At 46.9% G+C, this 26,704-nt stretch overlaps 1 protein-coding gene across 1 annotated transcript in view; it reads left to right on the forward strand.

Annotated features, from left to right (window-relative positions):
* Positions 1–26,704, forward strand: part of LOC120985791 — a 79,997-nt gene that overhangs the window by 24,737 nt on the left and 28,556 nt on the right. Inside the window, exons 11-13 of the mRNA XM_040413974.1 lie at positions 5,150–5,179; positions 7,016–7,063; positions 8,396–8,425. Of these exons, the coding sequence (XP_040269908.1) occupies positions 5,150–5,179; positions 7,016–7,063; positions 8,396–8,425 (108 nt within the window). The remainder of the gene's footprint in view (positions 1–5,149; positions 5,180–7,015; positions 7,064–8,395; positions 8,426–26,704) is intronic.

The raw sequence follows: 26,704 nt of genomic DNA on the forward strand, positions 1-26,704 counted from the left end.
TATTAAGGATGCACAGAGGGTATTACTACTACAAAGAGGGAACAAAGGGCATTAATTTACTACTACAAAGGGGCACAGAGGGCAATACTACTACAAAGGGGGCACAGAGGGCAATACTGCTACAAAGGGCATTACTAGTATTAGGGGGGCACAATGGGCTTTACTACTATGGAGGGGGCACAATGGGCATTACTACTATAAATGGGATACAATGGGCATTATAACTATGAAGTGGGAACATTGGGCATTACTACTGTGAAGGTGGCACAGTGAGCATTATTACTATGAAGGGGGCACAATGAGCATTACTACTATTAAATGGGCACAATAGGCATTACTACAATGAAGGTGCTCAATGGGCATTACTACTATGAAGGGAGCACAGATTGCATTACTACTGTGAAATGGGGCACAGAGAGCATTACTTTTGTAAAGTGGGTGGGCATAACTGTTATGGAGCACTGAGTGGGCGTTATTACTATGAAGGGGCACAGAGGGCATTATTACTGTTATGGAGGCACAGTGAGGGCATGACTACTCTGAAGGGGCACAGAAAGGACACTACAACTGTGAAGGGGGCACAATGAAGGGATAAGTACTTTAAAGGGGCACAATGTGGGCATAACTACTGTGAAAGTTGTACAGTGAAGGCATAACTACCTTGAAGGGGCAAAATATGGGCATTACTACCATGAGAGGGCACATATCTGGACAAAACTACTGTGAAGGTTGTGCAATGAGGGCAATACTACTGTAATAGGGTACAATATTTTTTAAGTATTGGTGGGGGGTGCCAGAGAAAGGACCCTCCCTGGGTGCCAAACACCCTAGGCACGCCACTGAATAGAATCAAAGCTTGCCCCAACACAGCCGACTTATTGGAGCAGGAAGAGCATGGAGTCATTGACAGTGATAGGTCTGTTGGGGGCTGAGTTAGATGAGGAAAAGATAAAGTCTGTAATGCCAAAGGATGAGAGAGTGTGTAACAGAAGGGATGGGTCAACGATGTCAAAGGTAGAGGATAGGTCCAGGAGGAGGAGGAAGAGTCTGGAGTAATGTCAGCTGTCATGGCAGTTAGCAGATCTTTATTGAATTTGATATGCCAGTTTCCGTTGACTGGTGGGGTAGGAAGTCGGACTGTAGCAAGTCAAAAAGGAAGTGAGATGAGAGGTGGGAGAATAATTCAAACTGGACGAATTGTCACAGAGATAGGTATTTATTAATAGCACCAGCACATTCTCAATATTTTGACAAGAAATCCTTATTGTCAGCTGTAAGACAGCAGCAGGACAGTCTCTTTTCCCTGACCACAGAGCAGCTCACGGTAGATACTCAGATTAAACATACACAATTAGTATAATCCACAGCGGTTGATTACAGAGCCCACCTGGCTGGGTCACAGTCTCAGGTCACTTACTTAATCCAGGGAGGCCATCAGTGCCTACCCACATTACAGTCTTAAGCACATGCAGTAAGTTGTCCGTAACCACTTGTGTTGTTCAAGACTATGGTATCTCTACTCCAAGCGGCAGGCCTTACTCCAACAAGGCCATAGGTGTGCGCAGCCTATTGCATTAGGGTGTGCACCCTAAAGCGCGCGCATGTGTGTGTGTGTGTGTATGTATGTATATGTATATGTATATGTATATGTATATGTATATGTATGTATATATATATATATATATATATATATATACACACACACACACACAAATACACTAAGGGGTATCAGGGTACATTATTATACAGGGGTAATATAACTAAGGGCTATCAGGGACATTATACAGGAGTAATATAACTTATATTATATAAGTTATATTATCCCTTCATCCTTTCCCCTGAGATAGCCCTCCTCAGTTATATTACCCCTGTATAATAATGTACCCTAATACCCCTTAGTTTTACCCCCTGTATAATTTACCCTGATCCTTCTGTTATATTACCCCCTGTAAATTACTCTGATACCCCTCAGTTATACAGTATCATATAACTGAGGGGTATCAGGGTACATTATACAGGGGTGTAATTGAGGAGGGGTAGCAAGCAGCAGGGAACATACAGGGCAGAATTCCAGTGGTGTAGCGTGGGTTGCCAGCACCCGGGGCAAGCCAAGTATTTCTCCCCCCAATCTGTGGACACGCCCCTTTTTACAAATAATGCAGTACATGTCACCTACAGTCCTATGTAACACCACAGATAACACAGTGATAACTGAGTACAGATAATGTAGCAGATGTCACCTGCAGTCCTATGTAATACCACAGATAACACAGTGGTAACTGAGTACAGATAATGCAGTAGATATCACCTGCAGTCCTATACAGATAACACAGTGGTAACTCTCTGAGTACAGATAATGTAGCAGATGTCACCTGCAGTCCTATGTAATACCACAGATAACACAGTGGTAACTCTCTGAGTACAGATAATGTAGTAGCGGTCACCTGCAGTCCTATGTAACACCACAGATAACACAGTGATAACTGAGTACAGATAATGTAGCAGATGTCACCTGCAGTCCTATGTAATACCACAGATAACACAGTGGTAACTCTCTGAGTACAGATAATGTAGTAGATGGGTGTGAGGCCCCAGAATTCAGAACACACACAGTGTGACCTGAAGTCTGGGGCCAGGATGCGGCAGGGTGGGCTAAATCCTATAGCCACCCCCCCACCCCCACCCCCCCTCAAACAGATATGTGGATGGACATTACATATAATGGTGCACACTATACAGTAGAGTACAGCAGCACATACCTGTTACATCCAGTGACGTCTCCTGTGATGTAGACCTTCCTCAACGTCTTCATTCGGAGATAAGACCGCCATGATACCTTCTTTCAGCCGCGTATCTGCATAGTTTCAGAGAAAAATGTTTAGATTTCTCACTTTACTATCATCCTCAGATAACAGACCTCCCCTCCACCCGTAGTGCCCATAAATATAATGCCCTCTGTATAATTATAATATATACTAGCCCCTCTGTGTAATTATTATTCTTAATATTATAATGGCCCCCTCTGTATTAGGCTCCATTCACACGTCCGCAAAATGTGTCCGCATCCATTCCGCAATTGTGCGGAACGGGTGCGGACCCATGCATTCTCCATGGGGACGGAATGGATGCGGAAAGCACACAGTGTGCTCTTCGCATCCGCATTTCCGGAGCGGCCTGCCGAACTTCGGGTCCGCGGCTCTGGAAAAAAATAGAACATGTCCTATTCTTGTCCGCAGCTGTGGACAAAAATAGGCTGTTCCATGGGGGTGCCTGGCGGGTGTGTTGCGGATCCGCAAAACACTGCAGACTTGTGAATGAACCCTAATAGTAATAATTATGGCGCTCTTCAGCCCCTCCAGCATACAGTCCCATGTAAAATACATCACTCCTTGCCTTTAGCCCCTCCAACATACAGTCCCATGTAAATAAAATCACCCTTCCTCTCTTCGCTGCCTGCCTTGAGCCCCTTCAGCATACAGTCCCATGTAAAATACATCAGGCCCTGCCTTCAGCCCCTCCAACATACAGTCCCATGTAAAATACTAAACTCCCCCGGCCTTCAGCCATTCCAGCATACAGTCCTATGTAAAATAATATCACCCCTCCTACCTTTAGCCCCTCCAGCATACAGTCCCCAGGTAAATAATATCACTTCACCCCCTCTCTTCAGACCCCTCTAACATACAGTCTCCATTACAAGGGTTATTCCTCCTCCCTTCAGCCCCTGCAACCCCCCCCCCCAAGTACACATAACAGTCAATCTTCTCCTCCACACACTGACCTGCAGCTTCTGCTCCTCTCTGCAATATCCTGCTCTGTTGAATTTCCTGCATATCTTAAAGCCACGCCCCCTGTATGATGAGACTCCGCCTCTTTCCCGACATCATACCTCCCTAAAGCAAATCCATTCTAGCGCTCTACTGTCTCATAGGCTTCAAACCCTTAGCCTGAAGCATATGTGAAGGATCGCATCAGGAGTTGGCAGATGGCAGTGCAGCACGGAGGTGATGATTAGGGTGTGCCCAGGCACACCCAGCACACCCCGTGCGCACGCCTATGAACAAGGCCCAGCGCCAGGAATCCATTGCAGGTTCCTGGTGTAGTCAGCAGTACACACTACTTCACCAGTTCTTAGGGTAACTACTCTTCTTAGCAGGACTAGTTTTAACCATGGATCCTTGTATCTGCACTTGAGGTCAAGAAAGGTAAATTTACCTCTGCAGCTCTCTGAACACACACATATATATATATATATATCACAGTCCCACCACCATATACAAGTACCCGTTATTAGATATATCAAATGAAATCAAAATCCACCATAGTTAATATACATATAAATCAAGGGCTGAAGCGCAGAGTTCATGATGGTAAAGGAAAAATTCTATCCCTAAACCTGACCCTAATGCACTAATGTCCTGACTACAAAAACAGAATAGCCACTTCGCTAGAGGTGTTCCAGCATCAGGAACCTCCTAGTTGTTTCTGGGGTTATCCTGACAGAAGATATACCCCTCCACCGATACACATTTAGGACAAGGGCTTAGCTAAAGGCTCATGGGCCTTGGCGCAAAAGTTCAGCTTGGGCCCTCCTTCCCTCAGTGCTTTGTGGCCAGGGGCAGGGAAGCACAGTCTTCATGCTCCTGAGTCAAAAACTGAAACAGAAACTCCCCCCTCCTGATGCCAATTTCTTGACTTAAGCCCTTCCCTCCACCCAGAGGTGTAACTGCTGCCTCTATATATTTCTGCTTACCTAGACAGACACTGGGCCAGTCTGTCTATCCATATAATTCTTCCAACACTCCCAGGCCATCCACAGAGCTCCAGTAAAAGGGTAGACCTCCAGTACTCCTGCATGTTTTAGAGAATTTCCTAAATGCCACATAAGTCTCTTGGCACCTGCAGATCAACTGCTAGCTATGTTAATCTATCTATCTATCTATCTCTATTAATTATTAAGATAAACTGAAGATGGTGAAGTTATCTGTACTATTTGTTATTTTGACTTTAAAGTTAAAGGAGACCGATATCAGATAGAAATTTATAATTCTATTTAGTATTGATGTGTAATATAAAAACAAAACATGCCTTCTTCAAAATCAATTTTGAAGCTTTAGACGGTGACCAATAAAACCTGTTTTTCTTTCAGATATAAAGGGAGGAACTCCAGGGTCAACAGGTAAAGTATATAAATATACTAGCTGAAGGACCCGGCTTTGCTCGGGTATATTTAATCCATTTCATTTAATGTTTGCGTGTGTCATTAAAAGATATCAACACTATCCACTGTAACAGTGACCTCCACAGCCCCCCACCTCTTAACACTTACCCCCCACAGTGCCCCATCCCTTAAAATTGGACCTTGATTTCCCTTTCAGCTGAGGAGTGGAGGGGGCATCGCCTAACCCGATTGGGCGTGGCTTAGTGGGACCTAGAAGTTGATTTTAAACTTCATTTTTTCAATCTCAGTCGGCTGAGAAGTGGGAGGGGGCGTGGCCTAACAGGATCGGGGGCGTGTCCTTTTGAACAGCTCACTCTAAGACAGCAGCATTGTGCTGTCTGAGTGTGAGCTGCAGGGAGAAAGTCACCCTCCCACCCCTGCAGCTGACAGAAGTTGTCAGGAGTGGTAGAGGGCGCGACCTAACCAGCTCAGGATACACTTGTAAAGAAAACGCAGCACTCTCCAGTCTTAAATTTCCAAAGGTTTATTCACCAGCACAATGCAACGTTTCGACCTGTGTGGTCTTTTTCAAGCACTTGTGCTTGAAAAAGACCACACAGGTTGAAACGTCGCATTGTGCTGGTGAATAAACCTTTGGAAATTTAAGACTGGCGAGTGCTGCGGTTTTCTTTACAAGTGTATCCTGAGCTGGGGGAGCTCAGGACTGACTCCCGTCACGGCTGGCATCACCACATTAAGGAACGGTATTTACCTGTTTTTCCGTTGTGCTGCTACACTTTGTTTTTTCACATCTAACCAGCTCAGGGGCGTGGCTTAGCTGGGCATGTGGGCAAGGTTTTAAGCTTTTTGAGGGTGGACACAGTGTGGCAGGGGGCGTGTCTGGGCTCCTTCCTGCAAGAGTTACACCCCTCTGGGCGCCTTACTGGCTAATTTTCATACCAAATAAACTGGATTTTCAGAGGATAAAATCATCTATTTCTGGAACAAAGGAGCATCTTGAAATAAGGTACTAAGTGCTATTAGGCCATGGCTTTACTTCAATAGCAATTATCCTTGTGACAGATTTCCTTTAAAGCTCTACTACAGCAGTGAAGATAAATGGTTGGGTTGTTATGGAAACCTGGAGTAAAACTGTATGTGAAGAGTGGAGGACCTGCGAGCTTCTATTGGCTGATAAGGGTCATGTGACCAAGCTTCTATTGGCTAATGCACTTTTTGGGAATATCTCAGGAACGGTACATCCTAGAGAGCTGAGACCTGGTCTAAAACCTTCCCGGACACCTGATGTACTGTGTACCAAATTTCTTGATTGTATATGTGACAGTGCGGATTCCTTTAGCGGACATACACACACACACACAATAAACTTAGCTTTATATATTAGATATATCTTGTATGCAAATGATTTGTGAGCTTTACATGCAGTACCCTAACTGACCAATTGGAGCGCTGTTAACAGGACATACAACCACATATTACTAATACTTTAGTTTTGGTAATACAAGGTAGAATAAAAGCTTACTCCAAGGCATCTGACAATTCAAAGTGGACATGTTTTGAAGAAAATGGGAGTAGAGATATGGGATGACAACTGTATCTATCTATCTATCTATCTATCTATCTATCTATCTATTTATCTATCTATCACTAAAATTTGTGGTTGTTAACTCCACCACACTTTCTCAATATGTAGTCTATAAGTAGTTTTCACAATAAATCTAAATAATTAGTGTGCTTTATTTGCAATACCTGACTCCATGCCTGAACGCATGGAGTGCTGTTAACAGGACATATGTCTACATAATAGCAATAATTTTCTTTACTTAATAATAGGTACTTGGTCTTTTCAATTTGTGGGAAATCAGCCAGTGAATGGACTTGGTAAGTTTTTCAAAAAAGCAATACTGTGAATATTAATGAATGCAACACCATAAATACATATTTTTAGAGTTAAAGATTGATTAGAAGGAGCCAGAGTGTTAGATGGGAGGCAACAGAGATAGCTGCTTCAGTAGTCTAGGCAGGAGATGATGTACAAGCATTTTTGCATACTCTTGGTTGAGGAATGTGCACATCTAAAAACAACGTTTCGGTTTTAGGCTAAAGCCGGTGGAAAAGGCTTAAATGTGTGGTTTGAAGGGCAGAGCAGAATCAGAGCTTATCACAAGGGACCAATCAGAGATTGAGCCCATGACTGTGATAGATAGGTCTGTTGGGAGGCTGAGTTAGATGGTGGAAAGATAAATTCTGTTTTCTCCATAATAAATTCTGTTCTCACTTGGCCCCAGGAGAAGGAGAAGTCTGTAATGCCAAGGAGTGAGAGTGTGTAACAGAAGGGAGAGGTCCAGGAGTTGGAGAAGGACAGAGTAATGTAATTTGGCTTGGCAGTTAGCAGATTGCTGGAATCTGGTTAGGGCAGTATCAGTTGACTGGTAGGGTCACAAGCCAAACTGTAGCAGGTCAAAAAAAGGAGTGAGATAAGAGGTGGGAGGACAATTCAAAGTGGACATGTTGTTCACGTAGTTTTGTTGAAAGTCTTGCTATTTGTTGCTGCTTACAGCGAGATATGCTGGGTCAGAAGCCTACTGAGGAGCTGCACCCTGTTATTGTCTGCTGATTGTGTTGCTACTTTTTCAGTTTTTTTTTTACATCTTTCTACCTATATTTCTATATAATTTTTCCAACCTACCTGAGCATCCAGGGAGCTCCAGAAAATGGGAAGACCTCCAGTACTCCCACAGGTGCTGGGTGTCACAGAAGTCTCTCAGCATCTTCTGCAGATTAACTGCTAGCTAGGTCTGGCACTGAGGCTGCATGATAAAACACAGACCCAGGTTCCAAACACATAGTGGAGGAGCAGTAGAAAGGGGGCAGGGACCCCCAGTGTGCTGAGCATATTGTACACCAACATGTTCAAGACAAAGTTAACAAGTTTGATCTGAATCTTTTTTCAAATTATCTATCCATCTATCTATCGATCTATCTATCTACCTATCTATCTATCTATCTCTATTATTGATTAATAAACTGAAAATTCTGAAGATGATGATGTTATCTGTACTATTTCTTCTCTTGACTTGAAATGAATAGGAAACCAATATCCGATGGAAATATGTAATTCTAGTCAGTTGTTGTGTATTAAAAAAAAACAGGCATTTCACGATCAATTTTGAATCTCCAGTGAGTGGCCAATAAAACCTGTTTTTCTTTCAGATGTTAAGGGAGGAACTCCAGGGTCAACAGGTAATGTATATAAATAGAAATATCTTGTATGTAAATGATTTATAAGTAGAGTTGAGCGAACACCTGGATGTTCGGGTTCGAGAAGTTCGGCCGAACTTCCCGGAAATGTTCGGGTTCGGGATCCGAACCCGACCCGAACTTCGTCCCGAACCCGAACCCCATTGAAGTCAATGGGGACCCGAACTTTTGGGCACTAAAAAGGCTGTAAAACAGCCCAGGAAAGAGCTAGAGGGCTGCAAAAGGCAGCAACATGTAGGTAAATCCCATGCAAACAAATGTGGATAGGGAAATGAATTAAAATAAAAATTAAAAAAATAAAAATTAACCAATATCAATTGGACAGAGGTCTCATAGCAGAGAATCTGGCTTCACGTCAGCAGAGAATCAGTCTCTTCATGCCATAGAAAAGAATCTAGCTTCATGTCAGCAGAGAATCAGTCTCTTCATGCCATAGCAGAGAATCTGGCTTCATGTCAGCGCAGAATCAGTCTTCATGTAATAGCAGAGAATCAGGCTTCACGTCACCCACCACTGGAACAGGCCACTGTCACACATTTAGGCCCCGGCACCCAGGCAGAGGAGAGAGGTCCCGTAACAGAGAATCTGGCCTTATGTCAGCGCAGAATCTGTATTCATGTCATAGCAGAGAATCAGGCTTCACGTCACCCACCACTGGAACAAAGCCACTGTCACACATTTAGGCCCAGGCACCCAGACAGAGGAGAGAGGTCCCGTAACAGAGAATCTGGCCTTATGTCAGCGCAGAATCTGTCTTCATGTCATAGCTGAAAATCAGGCTTCACGTCAGCCACCAATGGAACAGGCCACTGTCACACATTTAGGCCCAGGCACCCAGGCAGAGGAGAGAGGTCCCGTAACAGAGAATCTGGCCTTATGTCAGCGCAGAATCTGTATTCATGTCATAGCAGAGAATCAGGCTTCACGTCACCCACCACTGGAACAGGCCACTGTCACACATTTAGGCCCCGGCACCCAGACAGAGGAGAGCGGTCCCGTAACAGAGAATCTGGCCTTATGTCAGCGCAGAATCTGTCTTCATGTCATAGCAGAGAATCTAGCTTCACGTCATCCACCACTGGAACAGGCCACTGTCACACATTTAGGCCCAGGCACCCAGGCAGAGGAGAGAGGTCCCGTAACAGAGAATCTGGCCTTATGTCAGCGCAGAATCTGTATTCATGTCATAGCAGAGAATCAGGCTTCACGTCACCCACCACTGGAACAGGCCACTGTCACACATTTAGGCCCAGGCACCCAGACAGAGGAGAGCGGTCCCGTAACAGAGAATCTGGCCTTATGTCAGCGCAGAATCTGTCTTCATGTCATAGCAGAGAATCAGGCTTCACGTCAGCCACCACTGGAACAGGCCACTGTCACACATTTAGGCCCAGGCACCCAGGCAGAGGAGAGAGGTCCCGTAACAGAGAATCTGGACTTATGTCAGCGCAGAATCTGTATTCATGTCATAGCAGAGAATCAGGCTTCACGTCACCCACCACTGGAACAGGCCACTGTCACACATTTAGGCCCCGGCACCCAGACAGAGGAGAGCGGTCCCGTAACAGAGAATCTGGCCTTATGTCAGCGCAGAATCTGTCTTCATGTCATAGCAGAGAATCAAGCTTCACGTCACCCACCACTGGAACAGGCCACTGTCACACATTTAGGCCCCGGCACCCAGGCAGAGGAGAGAGGTCCTGTAACAGAGAATCTGGCCTTATGTCAGCACAGAATCTGTCTTCATGTCATAGCAGAGAATCAGGCATCACGTCACCCACCACTGGAACAGGTCACTGTCACACATTTAGGCCCAGGTACCCAGGCAGAGGAGAGAGGTCCCGTAACAGAGAATCTGGCCTTATGTCAGCACAGAATCTGTCTTAATGTCATAGCAGAGAATCAGGCTTCACGTCAGCCACCACTGGAACAGGCCACTGTCACACATTTAGGCCCCGGCACCCAGGCAGAGGAGAGAGGTCCCGTAACAGAGAATCTGGCCTTATGTCAGCGCAGAATCTGTATTCATGTCATAGCAGAGAATCAGGCTTTACGTCACCCACCACTGGAACAGGCCACTGTCACAAATTTAGGCCCCGGCACCCAGACAGAGGAGAGCGGTCCCGTAACAGAGAATCTGGCCTTATGTCAGCGCAGAATCTGTCTTCATGTCATAGCAGAGAATCAAGCTTCACGTCACCCACCACTGGAACAGGCCACTGTCACACATTTAGGCCCCGGCACCCAGGCAGAGGAGAGAGGTCCCGTAACAGAGAATCTGGCCTTATGTCAGCGCAGAATCTGTCTTCATGTCATAGCAGAGAATCAAGCTTCACGTCACCCACCACTGGAACAGGCCACTGTCACACATTTAGGCCCTGGCACCCAGGCAGAGGAGAGAGGTCCCGTAACAGAGAATCTGGCCTTATGTCAGCGCAGAATCTGTATTCATGTCATAGCAGAGAATCAGGCTTCACGTCACCCACCACTGGAACAGGCCACTGTCACAAATTTAGGCCGCGGCACCCAGACAGAGGAGAGCGGTCCCGTAACAGAGAATCTGGCCTTATGTCAGCGCAGAATCTGTCATCATGTCATAGCAGAGAATCAAGCTTCACGTCACCCACCACTGGAACAGGCCACTGTCACACATTTAGGCCCCGGCACCCAGGCAGAGGAGAGAGGTCCCGTAACAGAGAATCTGGCCTTATGTCAGCGCAGAATCTGTATTCATGTCAAAGCAGAGAATCAGGCTTCACGTCACCCACCACTGGAACAGGCCACTGTCACAAATTTAGGCCCCGGCACCCAGACAGAGGAGAGCGGTCCCGTAACAGAGAATCTGGCCTTATGTCAGCGCAGAATCTGTCTTCATGTCATAGCAGAGAATCAAGCTTCACGTCACCCACCACTGGAACAGGCCACTGTCACACATTTAGGCCCCGGCACCCAGGCAGAGGAGAGAGGTCCCGTAACACAGAATCTGGCCTTATGTCAGCGCAGAATCTGTATTCATGTCATAGCAGAGAATCAGGCTTCACGTCACCCACCACTGGAACAGGCCACTGTCACACATTTAGGCCCAGGCACCCAGGCAGAGGAGAGAGGTCCCGTAACAGAGAATCTGGCCTTATGTCAGCGCAGAATCTGTATTCATGTCATAGCAGAGAATCAGGCTTCACGTCACCCACCACTGGAACAGGCCACTGTCACACATTTAGGCCCCGGCACCCAGACAGAGGAGAGCGGTCCCGTAACAGAGAATCTGGCCTTATGTCAGCGCAGAATCTGTCTTCATGTCATAGCAGAGAATCAGGCTTCACGTCACCCACCACTGGAACAGGCCACTGTCACACATTTAGGCCCCGGCACCCAGACAGAGGAGAGCGGTCCCGTAACAGAGAATCTGGCCTTATGTCAGCGCAGAATCTGTCTTCATGTCATAGCAGAGAATCAAGCTTCACGTCACCTTCCACTGGAACAGGCCACTGTCACACATTTAGGCCCCGGCACCCAGACAGAGGAGAGAGGTCCTGTAACAGAGAATCTGGCCTTATGTCAGCACAGAATCTGTCTTCATGTCATAGCAGAGAATCAGGCATCACGTCACCCACCATTGGAACAGGTCACTATCACACATTTAGGCCCAGGCACCCAGGCAGAGGAGAGAGGTCCCGTAACAGAGAATCTGGCCTTATGTCAGCGCAGAATCTGTATTCATGTCATAGCAGAGAATCAGGCTTCACGTCACCCACCACTGGAACAAAGCCACTGTCACACATTTAGGCCCAGGCACCCAGACAGAGGAGAGAGGTCCCGTAACAGAGAATCTGGCCTTATGTCAGCGCAGAATCTGTCTTCATGTCATAGCTGAAAATCAGGCTTCACGTCAGCCACCAATGGAACAGGCCACTGTCACACATTTAGGCCCAGGCACCCAGGCAGAGGAGAGAGGTCCCGTAACAGAGAATCTGGCCTTATGTCAGCGCAGAATCTGTATTCATGTCATAGCAGAGAATCAGGCTTCACGTCACCCACCACTGGAACAGGCCACTGTCACACATTTAGGCCCCGGCACCCAGACAGAGGAGAGCGGTCCCGTAACAGAGAATCTGGCCTTATGTCAGCGCAGAATCTGTCTTCATGTCATAGCAGAGAATCTAGCTTCACGTCATCCACCACTGGAACAGGCCACTGTCACACATTTAGGCCCAGGCACCCAGGCAGAGGAGAGAGGTCCCGTAACAGAGAATCTGGCCTTATGTCAGCGCAGAATCTGTATTCATGTCATAGCAGAGAATCAGGCTTCACGTCACCCACCACTGGAACAGGCCACTGTCACACATTTAGGCCCAGGCACCCAGACAGAGGAGAGCGGTCCCGTAACAGAGAATCTGGCCTTATGTCAGCGCAGAATCTGTCTTCATGTCATAGCAGAGAATCAGGCTTCACGTCAGCCACCACTGGAACAGGCCACTGTCACACATTTAGGCCCAGGCACCCAGGCAGAGGAGAGAGGTCCCGTAACAGAGAATCTGGACTTATGTCAGCGCAGAATCTGTATTCATGTCATAGCAGAGAATCAGGCTTCACGTCACCCACCACTGGAACAGGCCACTGTCACACATTTAGGCCCCGGCACCCAGACAGAGGAGAGCGGTCCCGTAACAGAGAATCTGGCCTTATGTCAGCGCAGAATCTGTCTTCATGTCATAGCAGAGAATCAAGCTTCACGTCACCCACCACTGGAACAGGCCACTGTCACACATTTAGGCCCCGGCACCCAGACAGAGGAGAGAGGTCCTGTAACAGAGAATCTGGCCTTATGTCAGCACAGAATCTGTCTTCATGTCATAGCAGAGAATCAGGCATCACGTCACCCACCACTGGAACAGGTCACTGTCACACATTTAGGCCCAGGTACCCAGGCAGAGGAGAGAGGTCCCGTAACAGAGAATCTGGCCTTATGTCAGCACAGAATCTGTCTTAATGTCATAGCAGAGAATCAGGCTTCACGTCAGCCACCACTGGAACAGGCCACTGTCACACATTTAGGCCCCGGCACCCAGGCAGAGGAGAGAGGTCCCGTAACAGAGAATCTGGCCTTATGTCAGCGCAGAATCTGTATTCATGTCATAGCAGAGAATCAGGCTTTACGTCACCCACCACTGGAACAGGCCACTGTCACAAATTTAGGCCCCGGCACCCAGACAGAGGAGAGCGGTCCCGTAACAGAGAATCTGGCCTTATGTCAGCGCAGAATCTGTCTTCATGTCATAGCAGAGAATCAAGCTTCACGTCACCCACCACTGGAACAGGCCACTGTCACACATTTAGGCCCCGGCACCCAGGCAGAGGAGAGAGGTCCCGTAACAGAGAATCTGGCCTTATGTCAGCGCAGAATCTGTCTTCATGTCATAGCAGAGAATCAAGCTTCACGTCACCCACCACTGGAACAGGCCACTGTCACACATTTAGGCCCTGGCACCCAGGCAGAGGAGAGAGGTCCCGTAACAGAGAATCTGGCCTTATGTCAGCGCAGAATCTGTATTCATGTCATAGCAGAGAATCAGGCTTCACGTCACCCACCACTGGAACAGGCCACTGTCACAAATTTAGGCCGCGGCACCCAGACAGAGGAGAGCGGTCCCGTAACAGAGAATCTGGCCTTATGTCAGCGCAGAATCTGTCATCATGTCATAGCAGAGAATCAAGCTTCACGTCACCCACCACTGGAACAGGCCACTGTCACACATTTAGGCCCCGGCACCCAGGCAGAGGAGAGAGGTCCCGTAACAGAGAATCTGGCCTTATGTCAGCGCAGAATCTGTATTCATGTCAAAGCAGAGAATCAGGCTTCACGTCACCCACCACTGGAACAGGCCACTGTCACAAATTTAGGCCCCGGCACCCAGACAGAGGAGAGCGGTCCCGTAACAGAGAATCTGGCCTTATGTCAGCGCAGAATCTGTCTTCATGTCATAGCAGAGAATCAAGCTTCACGTCACCCACCACTGGAACAGGCCACTGTCACACATTTAGGCCCCGGCACCCAGGCAGAGGAGAGAGGTCCCGTAACACAGAATCTGGCCTTATGTCAGCGCAGAATCTGTATTCATGTCATAGCAGAGAATCAGGCTTCACGTCACCCACCACTGGAACAGGCCACTGTCACACATTTAGGCCCAGGCACCCAGGCAGAGGAGAGAGGTCCCGTAACAGAGAATCTGGCCTTATGTCAGCGCAGAATCTGTAGTCATGTCATAGCAGAGAATCAGGCTTCACGTCACCCACCACTGGAACAGGCCACTGTCACACATTTAGGCCCCGGCACCCAGACAGAGGAGAGCGGTCCCGTAACAGAGAATCTGGCCTTATGTCAGCGCAGAATCTGTCTTCATGTCATAGCAGAGAATCAGGCTTCACGTCACCCACCACTGGAACAGGCCACTGTCACACATTTAGGCCCCGGCACCCAGACAGAGGAGAGCGGTCCCGTAACAGAGAATCTGGCCTTATGTCAGCGCAGAATCTGTCTTCATGTCATAGCAGAGAATCAAGCTTCACGTCACCTTCCACTGGAACAGGCCACTGTCACACATTTAGGCCCCGGCACCCAGACAGAGGAGAGAGGTCCTGTAACAGAGAATCTGGCCTTATGTCAGCACAGAATCTGTCTTCATGTCATAGCAGAGAATCAGGCATCACGTCACCCACCATTGGAACAGGTCACTATCACACATTTAGGCCCAGGCACCCAGGCAGAGGAGAGAGGTCCCGTAACAGAGAATCTGGCCTTATGTCAGCGCAGAATCTGTCTTAATGTCATAGCAGAGAATCAGGCTTCACGTCAGCCACCACTGGAACAGGCCACTGTCACACATTTAGGCCCAGGCACCCAGGCAGAGGAGAGAGGTCCCGTAACAGAGAATCTGGCCTTATGTCAGCGCAGAATCTGTATTCATGTCATAGCAGAGAATCAGGCTTCACGTCACCCACCACTGGAACAGGCCACTGTCATACATTTAGGCCCAGGCACCCAGGCAGAGGAGAGAGGTCCCGTAACAGAGAATCTGGCCTTATGTCATTGCAGAATCTGTATTCATGTCATAGCAGAGAATCAGGCTTCACGTCACCCACCACTGGAACAGGCCACTGTCACACATTTAGGCCCCGGCACCCAGACAGAGGAGAGCGGTCCCGTAACAGAGAATCTGGCCTTATGTCAGCGCAGAATCTGTCTTCATGTCATAGCAGAGAATCAGGCTTCACGTCAGCCACCACTGGAACAGGCCACTGTCACACATTTAGGCCCAGACACCCAGGCAGAGGAGAGAGGTCCCGTAACAGAGAATCTGGCCTTATGTCAGCACAGAATCTGTCTTCATGTCATAGCAGAGAATCAGGCATCACGTCACCCACCACTGGAAGAGGCCACTGTCACACATTTAGGCCCCGGCACCCAGGCAGAGGAGAGAGGTCCCGTAACAGAGAATCTGGCCTTATGTCAGCACAGAATCTGTCTTCATGTCATAGCAGAGAATCAGGCATCACGTCACCCACCACTGGAACAGGCCACTGTCACACATTTAGGCCCAGGCACCAGACAGAGGAGAGCGGTCCCGTAACAGAGAATTTGGCCTTATGTCAGCGCAGAATCTGTCTTCATGTCATAGCAGAGAATCAAGCTTCACGTCACCCACCACTGGAACAGGCCACTGTCACACATTTAGGCCCCGGCACCCAGACAGAGGAGAGAGGTCCTGTAACAGAGAATCTGGCCTTATGTCAGCACAGAATCTGTCTTCATGTCATAGCAGAGAATCAGGCATCACGTCACCCACCACTGGAACAGGCCACTGTCACACATTTAGGCCCAGGCACCCAGGAAGAGGAGAGAGGTCCCGTAACAGAGAATCTGGCCTTATGTCAGCGCAGAATCTGTATTCATGTCATAGCAGAGAATCAGGCTTCACGTCACCCACCACTGGAACAGGCCACTGTCACACATTTAGGCCCCGGCACCAAGACAGAGGAGAGGTTCATTCAACTTTGGGTTGCCCCACAATATAATGGTAAAATGAAATTAAAAATAGTATTGAATGAGGAAGTGCCCTGGAGTAGAATAATATATTGTTAAGGGGAGGTAATTAATATCTAATCTGCACAAGGGATGGACAGGTCCTGTGGGATCCATGCCTGGTTCATTTTTATGAACGTCAGCTTGTCCACATTGGCTGTAGACAGGCGGCTGCGTTTGTCTGTAATGACGCCCCCTGCCGTGCTGAATACACGTTCAGACAAAACGCTGGCCGCCGGGCAGGCCAGCACCTCCAAGGCATAAAAGGCTAGCTCTGGCCACGTGGACAATTTGGAGACCCAGAAGTTGAATGGGGCCGAACCATCAGTCAGTACGTGGAGGGGTGTGCACAGGTACTGTTCCACCATGTTAGTGAAATGTTGCCTCCTGCTAACACGTTCCGTATCAGGAGGTGGTGCAGTTAGCTGTGGCGTGGTGACAAAACTTTTCCACATCTCTGCCATGCTAACCCTGCCCTCAGAGGAGCTGGCCGTGACACAGCTGCGTTGGCGACCTCTTGCTCCTCCTCTGCCTTCGCCTTGGGCTTCCACTGGTTCCCCTGTGACATTTGGGAATGCTCTCAGTAGCGCGTCTACCAACGTGCGCTTGTACTCGCGCATCTTCCTATCACGCTCCAGTGTAGGAAGTAAGGTGGGCACATTGTCTTTGTACCGGGGATCCAGCAGTGTGGCAACCCAGTAGTCTGCACACGTTAAAATGTGGGCAACTCTGCTGTCGTTGCGCAGGCACTGCAGCATGTAGTCGCTCATGTGTGCCAGGCTGCCCAGAGGTAAGGACAAGCTGTCCTCTGTGGGAGGCGTATCGTCATCGTCCTGTGTTTCCCCCCAGCCACGCACCAGTGATGGGCCCGAGCTGCTTTGGGTGCCACCCCGCTGTGAACATGCTTCATCCTCATCCTCCTCCACCTCCTCCTCATCCTCGTCCTCCTCGTCCTCCAGTAGTGGGCCCTGTCTGGCCACATTTGTACCTGGCCTCTGGTGTTGCAAAAAACCTCCCTCTGAGTCACTTTGAAGAGACTGGCCTGAAAGTGCTAAAAATGACCCCTCTTCCTCCTCTTCCTCCTGGGCCACCTCCTCTTGCATCATCGCCCTAAGTGTTTTCTCAAGGAGACATAGAAGTGGTATTGTAATGCTGATAACGGCGTCATCGCCACTGGCCATGTTGGTGGAGTACTCGAAACAGTGCAACAGGGCACACAGGTCTCGCATGGAGGCCCAGTCATTGGTGGTGAAGTGTGTCTGATCCGCAGTGCGACTGACCCCTGAGTGCTGCAGCTGAAACTCCACTATGGCCTGCTGCTGCTCACACAGTCTGTCCAGTATATGCAAGGTGGAGTTCCACCTGGTGGGCACGGTGCATATGAGGCGGTCAGCGGGAAGGCCTAAGTTACGCTGTAGCGCAAACAGGCGAGCAGCGGCAGAGTGTGAACGCCGGAAGCGCGAACAGACGGCCCGCACTTTATGCAGCAGCTCTGACATGTCGGGGTAGTTGCGAATGAACTTCTGCACCACCAAATTCAGCACATGCGCCAGGCAAGGGATGTGCGTCAAACCGGCTAGTCCCAGAGCTGCTACGAGATTTCGCCCATTATCGCACACCACCAGGCCGGGCTTGAGGTTTACCGGCAGCAACCACTCGTCGGTCTGTTGTTCTATACCCCGCCACAACTCCTGCGCGGTGTGGGGCCTGTCCCCCAAACATATGAATTTCAGAATGGCCTGCTGACGTTTACCCCGGGCTGTGCTGAAGTTGGTGGTGAAGGTGTGTGGCTGATTGGATGAGCAGGTGGAAGAAGAGGAGGAGGAAGCTGAGTAGGAGGAGGAGGAGACAGGAGGCAAAGAATGTTGCCCTGCGATCCTTGGCGGTGGAAGGACGTGCGCCAAACAGCTCTCCGCCTGGGGCCCAGCCGCCACTACATTTACCCAGTGTGCAGTTAGGGAGATATAGCGTCCCTGGCCGTGCTTAGTGGTCCACGTATCTGTGGTTAGGTGGACCTTGCCACAGATGGCGTTGCGCAGTGCACACTTGATTTTATCGGACACTTGTTTGTGCAGGGAAGGCACGGCTCTCTTAGAGAAGTAGTGGCGGCTTTTGAACAACATACTGTGGGACAGCAAGTGACATGAGCTGTTTGAAGCTGTGTGTGTCCACCAGCCTAAATGACAGCATTTCATAGGCCAGTAGTTTAGAAATGCTGGCATTCAGGGCCAGGGATCGAGGGTGGCTAGGTGGGAATTTACGCTTTCTGTCAAATGTTTGTGAGATGGAGAGCTGAACGCTGCCGTGTGACATGGTTGAGATGCTTGGTGACGCAGGTGGTGGTGTTGGTGGTACATCCCATGTTTGCTGGGCGGCAGGTGCCAACGTTCCTCCAGAGGCAGAGGAAGAGGCCGAGGCGGCGGCAGCAGCAGCAGAAGAGGCCGAGGCGGCGGCAGCAGCAGAAGAGGCCGAGGCGGCAGCAGCAGAAGAGGTAGCAGGGGGAGCCTGAGTGACTTCCTTGTTTTTAAGGTGTTTACTCCACTGCAGTTCATGCTTTGCATGCAGGTGCCTGGTCATGCAGGTTGTGCTAAGGTTCAGAACGTTAATGCCTCGCTTCAGGCTCTGATGGCACAGCGTGCAAACCACTCGGGTCTTGTCGTCAGCACATTGTTTGAAGAAGTGCCATGCCAGGGAACTCCTTGAAGCTGCCTTTGGGGTGCTCGGTCCCAGATGGCGGCGGTCAGTAGCAGTCGGAGTCTCTTGGCGGCGGGTGTTCTGATTTTGCCACTGCTCCCTCTTTTGCTACGCTGTTGGCTCGGTCTCACCACTGCCTCTTCCTCCGAACTCTGAAAGTCAGTGGCACGACCTTCATTCCATGTGGGGTCTAGGACCTCATCGTCCCCTGCATCGTCCTACACCCAGTCTTGACCCCTGACCTCCTGTTCAGTCTGCACACTGCAGAAAGACGCAGCAGTTGGCACCTGTGTTTCGTCATCATCAGAGACGTGCTGAGGTGGTATTCCCATGTCCTCATCATCAGGAAAAATAAGTGGTTGTGCGTTAGTGCATTCTATCTCTTCCACCCCTGGGGAAGGGCTAGGTGGATGCCCTTGGGAAACCCTGGCAGCAGAGTCATCAAACAGCATAAGAGACTGCTGCATAACTTGAGGCTCAGACAGTTTCCCTGATATGCATGGGGGTGATGTGACAGACCGATGGGCTTGGTTTTCATGTGCCATCTGTGCGCTTTCTGCAGAAGACTGGGTGGGAGATAATGTGAACGTGCTGGATCCACTGTCGGCCACCCAATTGACTAATGCCTGTACCTGCTCAGGCCTTACCATCCTTAGAACGGCATTGGGCCCCACCAAATATCGCTGTAAATTCTGCTGGCTACTGGGACCTGAGGTAGTTGGTTCACTAGGACGTGTGGCTGTGGCAGAACGGCCACGTCCTCTCCCAGCACCAGAGGGTCCACTAACACCACCACGACCATGTCCACGTCCGCGTCCGCGTCCCTTATTAGATGTTTTCCTCATTGTTCCCGTTCACCACAATTTTAAGAATGGCAAATTTGGGAATGCTTTTTCAACCCAGAACAAAAAGTCTGCTTTGACGGTCACTACAAATAACTTGACCAGCTAAAACTGTGCAGATTTGGTTGAATAGAGATGTGAGACCTGTTTTTTTTTGCGCTGTGTGACAGTTATAGGTTTAATCACAGAATGACACTTCTATCAGCACGCTAGCGTGTGTCTTTGGTTTTTCTGAATGATACTATCAATAACTTCAATGGAAGATTTTCTTTTTGGGATAGATTTCAAGTAGGCCTGAAATACCAGAAACTAGTTATTTTGAGAATGGCAAATTTGGGAATGCTTTTTCAACCCAGAACAAAAAGTCTGCTTTGACGGTCACTACAAATAACTTGACCAGCTAAAACTGTGCAGATTTGGTTGAATAGAGATGTGAGACCTGTTTTTTTTTGCGCTGTGTGACAGTTATAGGTTTAATCACAGAATGACACTTCTATCAGCACGCTAGCGTGTGTCTTAGGTTTTTCTGAATGATACTATCAATAACTTTAATGGAAGATTTTCTTTTTGGGATAGATTTCAAGTAGGCCTGAAATACCACAAACTAGTTATTTTGAGAATGGCAAATTTGGGAATGCTTTTTCACCCCAGAACAAAAAGTCTGCTTTGACGGTCACTACAAATAACTTGACCAGCTAAAACTGTGCAGATTTGGTTGAATAGAGATGTGAGACCTGTTTTTTTTTGCGCTGTGTGACAGTTATAGGTTTAATCACAGAATGACACTTCTATCAGCACGCTAGCGTGTGTCTTAGGTTTTTCTGAATGATACTATCAATAACTTCAATGGAAGATTTTCTTTTTGGGATAGATTTCAAGTAGGCCTGAAATACCAGAAACTAGTTATTTTGAGAATGGCAAATTTGGGAATGCTTTTTCAACCCAGAACAAATAGTCTGCTTTGACGGTCACTACAAATAACTTGACCAGCTAAAACTGTGCAGATTTGGTTGAATAGAGATGTGAGACCTGTTTTTTTTTGCGCTGTGTGACAGTTATAGGTTTAATCACAGAATGACACTTCTATCAGCACGCTAGCGTGTGTCTTAGGTTTTTCTGAATGATACTATCAATAACTTTAATGGAAGATTTTCTTTTTGGGATAGATTTCAAGTAGGCCTGAAATACCACAAACTAGTTATTTTGAGAATGGCAAATTTGGGAATGCTTTTTCACCCCAGAACAAAAAGTCTGCTTTGACGGTCACTACAAATAACTTGACCAGCTAAAACTGTGCAGATTTGGTTGAATAGAGATGTGAGACCTGTTTTTTTTTGCGCTGTGTGACAGTTATAGGTTTAATCACAGAATGACACTTCTATCAGCACGCTAGCGTGTGTCTTAGGTTTTTCTGAATGATACTATCAATAACTTCAATGGAAGATTTTCTTTTTGGGATAGATTTCAAGTAGGCCTGAAATACCACAAACTAGTTATTTTTAGAATGGCAAATTTGGGAATGCTTTTTCAACCCAGAACAAAAAGTCTGCTTTGACGGTCACTACAAATAACTTGACCAGCTAAAACTGTGCAGATTTGGTTGAATAGAGATGTGAGACCTGTTTTTTTTTTGCGCTGTGTGACAGTTATAGGTTTAATCACAGAATGACACTTCTATCAGCACGCTAGCGTGTGTCTTAGGTTTTTCTGAATGATACTATCAATAACTTCAATGGAAGATTTTCTTTTTGGGATAGATTTCAAGTAGGCCAGAAATACCACAAACTAGTTATTTTGAGAATGGCAAATTTGGGAATGCTTTTTCAACCCAGAACAAAAAGTCTGCTTTGACGGTCACTACAAATAACTTGACCAGCTAAAACTGTGCAGATTTGGTTGAATAGAGATGTGAGACCTGTTTTTTTTTGCGCTGTGTGACAGTTATAGGTTTAATCACAGAATGACACTTCTATCAGCACGCTAGCGTGTGTCTTAGGTTTTTCTGAATGATACTATCAATAACTTCAATGGAAGATTTTCTTTTTGGGATAGATTTCAAGTAGGCCAGAAATACCACAAACTAGTTATTTTGAGAATGGCAAATTTGGGAATGCTTTTTCAACCCAGAACAAAAAGTCTGCTTTGACGGTCACTACAAATAACTTGACCAGCTAAAACTGTGCAGATTTGGTTGAATAGAGATGTGAGACCTGTTTTTTTTTGCGCTGTGTGACAGTCATAGGTTTAATCACAGAATGACACTTCTATCAGCACGCTAGCGTGTGTCTTAGGTTTTTCTGAATGATACTATCAATAACTTCAATGTAAGATTTTCTTTTTGGGATAGATTTCAAGTAGGCCTGAAATACCAGAAACTAGTTATTTTGAGAATGGCAAATTTGGGAATGCTTTTTCAACCCAGAACAAAAAGTCTGCTTTGACGGTCACTACAAATAACTTGACCAGCTAAAACTGTGCAGATTTGGTTGAATAGAAAAGTCAGGTCTATTTTTTAGGCGCTGGGTGACAGGCTCAACTTGCCCCTGATGTAATATATGGCCAAAAAATAACCAGACTGTTGATGGTTAAATGCACTTCGGTGACACAGGCTCAGCCTGCAGCTGATGTAGTATATGGCCAAAAAATAATCAGACTGTTGATGGTTAAATGCACTTGGGTGAAACAGGCTCAGCCTGCAGCTGATGTAGTATATGGCCAAAAAATAACCAGACTGTTGATGGTTAAATGCACTTCGGTGACACAGGCTCAGCCTGCAGCTGATGTAGGATATAGCACAAAATAACCACACTATCGATGGTTAAATACACTTGGTGATAGCTAGTGCTGGCGCACCACAAGTCACAAAATGGCCGCCGATCACCCAAGAAAAAAAGTGATCTAAAAACGCTCTGGGCAGCCTCAAAAAAGTGAGCAAGTCGATATTATCACTTCAATGATCCACAGCTGCAGATCGATCACAGAATGAAGTCTTTTGGAGGAGTCAATCTGCCTAATCTCGCCCTAACGTCGCAGCTGCAACCTCTCCCTATACTGATCATAGCAGAGTGACGTGCGGCGCTACGTGACTCCAGCTTAAATAGAGGCTGGGTCACATGGTGCACTGGCCAATCACAGCCATGCCAATAGTAGGCAAGGCTGTGATGGCCTCTTGGGGCAAGTAGTATGACGCTTGTTGATTGGCTGCTTTGCAGCCTTTCAAAAAGCGCCAAGAAAGCGCCGAACACCGAACCCGAACCCGGACTTTTACTATACAGTTCGGGTTCGCTCATCCCTATTTATAAGCTTTACTTGCAGTATCATGCCAGACCAATTGGAGTGTTGCTAGCTGGGCATATACCGACATAATATTAATAGAGTGGTCCCTTAAGGTACAAAATTAATTGGTTCTAGGAGAAACGTTGTATGTTAAAACCATTGTACCTTAAATAATCGGTTCAAAAGCCCCAAAATGTCATCCAAGATAACAGAATATAGGGATTTAAGAACAATAAGCAGATACCTAATTCAGACAAAACAAGTTCTTACATATAATAGTCAGGAATAGCTGATAAGTAGCAACTAATACAGCTATTTTATTAGAGAAGTGGCCTTAATTGGTTGTATCTGAGTCTGATGCATTGTATGTTGAGTCTGGTTTCAACTTATGATGGGTCAGAAATCACCATTGTATGTTGAAAATATTGTATCCTGAGGTCATTGTATCTTAAAGGGATCACAGTACTCTAGTATTAGTAATACAGGGCAGAATTAAAGCTTACCCAAAGACAGCTGACTTATGGGACCAAATTGACTGTTATAGGTAGGTCTCTTGGGAAGCTGAGGTGGGGAAATAAAATGTCTGTTTTTACTTGGCCATGGAGATGGCCAACTCTGTAATATCAAAGTATAAGAGAGTGTGTAAGAGAAGGAAGAGGCCAACTGTGTCAAGGCAGAGGACAGGTCCTAAAGGAGGAAGAGGACAAAGTAATGTCGTATGTCGTGGCAATTAGTCGATAGTTGGTGAATTGGGAAGGGCAGTTTCAGTTGAGTGGTGGGGTCAGAAGCCAGACTGTAGCCAGTCAAACAAGGATTTAGATAAGAGGTGTCAAGAGAATTCAAAATGAACTTGTTGTTTAAGTGTAGTTTTTAGGAAAACAAGAGTTGAAATATGGGGGCGACAGCTGTCTTTATCTATCTATCTATCTATCTATCTATCTATCTAGCTATCTATCTATTATGAATAAAAAATAGATGAGCAGCACACAAATCCAAAGTTGTGCAATTCCTTGAGACGAAGCACACAAGTATCCGTGAAAAAAAGTGTATTTTATTCACCCATGTGTAGACAGCAACGTTTCAGCTCACTCTATGGAGCCTTTGTCAAGCCATAATACTTAGTGCAAACTCAGGTGCTTATAAAGCATACATGATTAACAAAACGTGATTACATGATTATATCCCAATTAATACATAAACATTAATAGAGTCAGTGAATCTCGATTGTACATGATTATATTGTAAAAGGTATGACCAAATAGAACCAAATATCAAAAAAGTGCTATGTGCAATAAATATTAATCATCAATACATACAGTTATAGTGGATAACATCATCAATTGATATTCTCTTGCAGGTGTACATAATTGTGTTGATTAAAAATGATTCATTTACTAATGGATATCTCACATGTCACTGGAGACTGCAGGACTCAGTCGGCATCCGGAACTCGACATTGCGCAGGCGCGGGGATTGTTACATCCCGCGAGACTTTCTATGACATACAGCAACAAACGGCCCACAGTCAAGATGGCGACTCGGCACCACACACAGACTGCGCATGCTCGCTCCCATAGCAAGGCGGGCACAGCCAAACAGACACTGAGATCATGTGACCGGTCACCTGACAACCATACATACCAACGGACCGATTACACTGATCATTTCCTGGTTACTCATCCATAAGAAGGGGGGTCCAACGGTGTAAGACGGGCTAATGGCAAAACGCCACTATCACCCTAAAACACCTAATCCCTATATTTGTATATTTCCAGTTATCAATCCACAGGTCCGCACAACGTAGACTTTCATTCTTGCTCTCCATATATGTGAAGCCTCCGCCGGGGGCAGCCAGAACGGGGGCGACACACCTTAGTGGGGCTAGCGAACACAGACGTCACCGTGAAGTGACCCCGTGTCACAGTCCCCACATTGAGAGGGTTGCACAAGCACCCGCAAACGCCATCAATACTAGGTGACCATCATGCACACATGTCATGCCTGCAATGGCCAGCCATCCGTGCTCCGTCAGGAGATCCCACAGTCACAGAACGTGTATGATGCCAAACCCCATCCCGCCCATACCACCAAGCATCGTACATTTTATCAAAAGTAACTAATTCAAAAAAACAATAATATCCATTATTTCTAAATGCCAATCAGGTCCTGCTGTCTTCCAGTTTCCAAGGAGATAGTTCATTGTAAGATATACATTTTCATGTTCATCTATAAAAAATATACAAAGAACAAATTATTAGTTATAGGTTTCTAATACAAAACTTGCACTTGTATAGAACCATACGGGAAGACAAGCAGAATTCAACAGAACCCCAAAGACAACACAACAGAAGGATAACATCACAAAACCAGGGCAACCAACATAAATAGACAGGAATAAAGGGGAGGGTAGACAAAAACAGAACAGAGATGTCAAACAACCCTAAAGTCAACATTGAGCCCTCCTGGTTTAAGAGTTTTTAACTCGAAAATCCAGTAGAGCTCCCTTCTTTTTAAACGTATCGTCCTGTCCCCACCCCTTCTGGGTAAGGACACTTGTTCAAGTATTCAGAATTTCAAATCCCGTTCAAGGTGACCTGCTTCTGTAAAGTGCTTGGCCACAGGTAAATCCAGCCTCTTTTTCCTTATAGTATATCTGTGCTGGTTTAACCTTGTTTTAACATCCCAGGTTGTTTCCCCAACATACCATAATCCACAGGGACATGACAACAAATAGATTACATATGTGGAATCACATGTCAGGTATTGCTTAATTCGAACTGTCTTGCCAGAGGCTGGATTTACAAAAGAGTCACCCCTGTAGGGGATCATGTAGGGGCAGTTTACACAATTGCAGCACGGATAACAGCCCCTGCGTGTGGAGCCGAAATACATGCTGCAGTCGACCCTAGCAGACCCAACATCTGACCTAACTAATTTGTCACCTAAATTGCGACGCCTACGAAAAGAGCACAAAGGGAGCACTTTGAATTCCTGTATGTTATCAAAACCACTGGTCAAAATCGGCCAGTGCTTCCTGACAATAGCGGAAACCCGAGGGCTGCTGATGCAATAGTCAGTAACTAATGGTATCCTTTGTGTTGAAGTTTTAGGCCTCACAGGATCACCATCCCTCATTCTTGCTCCAATTTTATTAATACTCTCTGAGACAAGTTTCTTAGGGTAACCCCTAGGGTAACCCTTGACTGATATTAGGAGAGTAAGTAAATTAAGCCTACATGGCACTGGATTGTTTCTTAAAAGTGATTTCAATCCCGTGTCACACCATCCTGCCATTGAGGCCTTTACTCTGGCAGTAGGGCGGGACATAGAGAAATTAAAACAAGAGATTGTGTTGAATCCTATGGGCCA

Source organism: Bufo bufo, chromosome 1 (assembly GCF_905171765.1).
Source record: "Bufo bufo chromosome 1, aBufBuf1.1, whole genome shotgun sequence".
Classification (NCBI taxonomy): domain Eukaryota; kingdom Metazoa; phylum Chordata; class Amphibia; order Anura; family Bufonidae; genus Bufo; species Bufo bufo.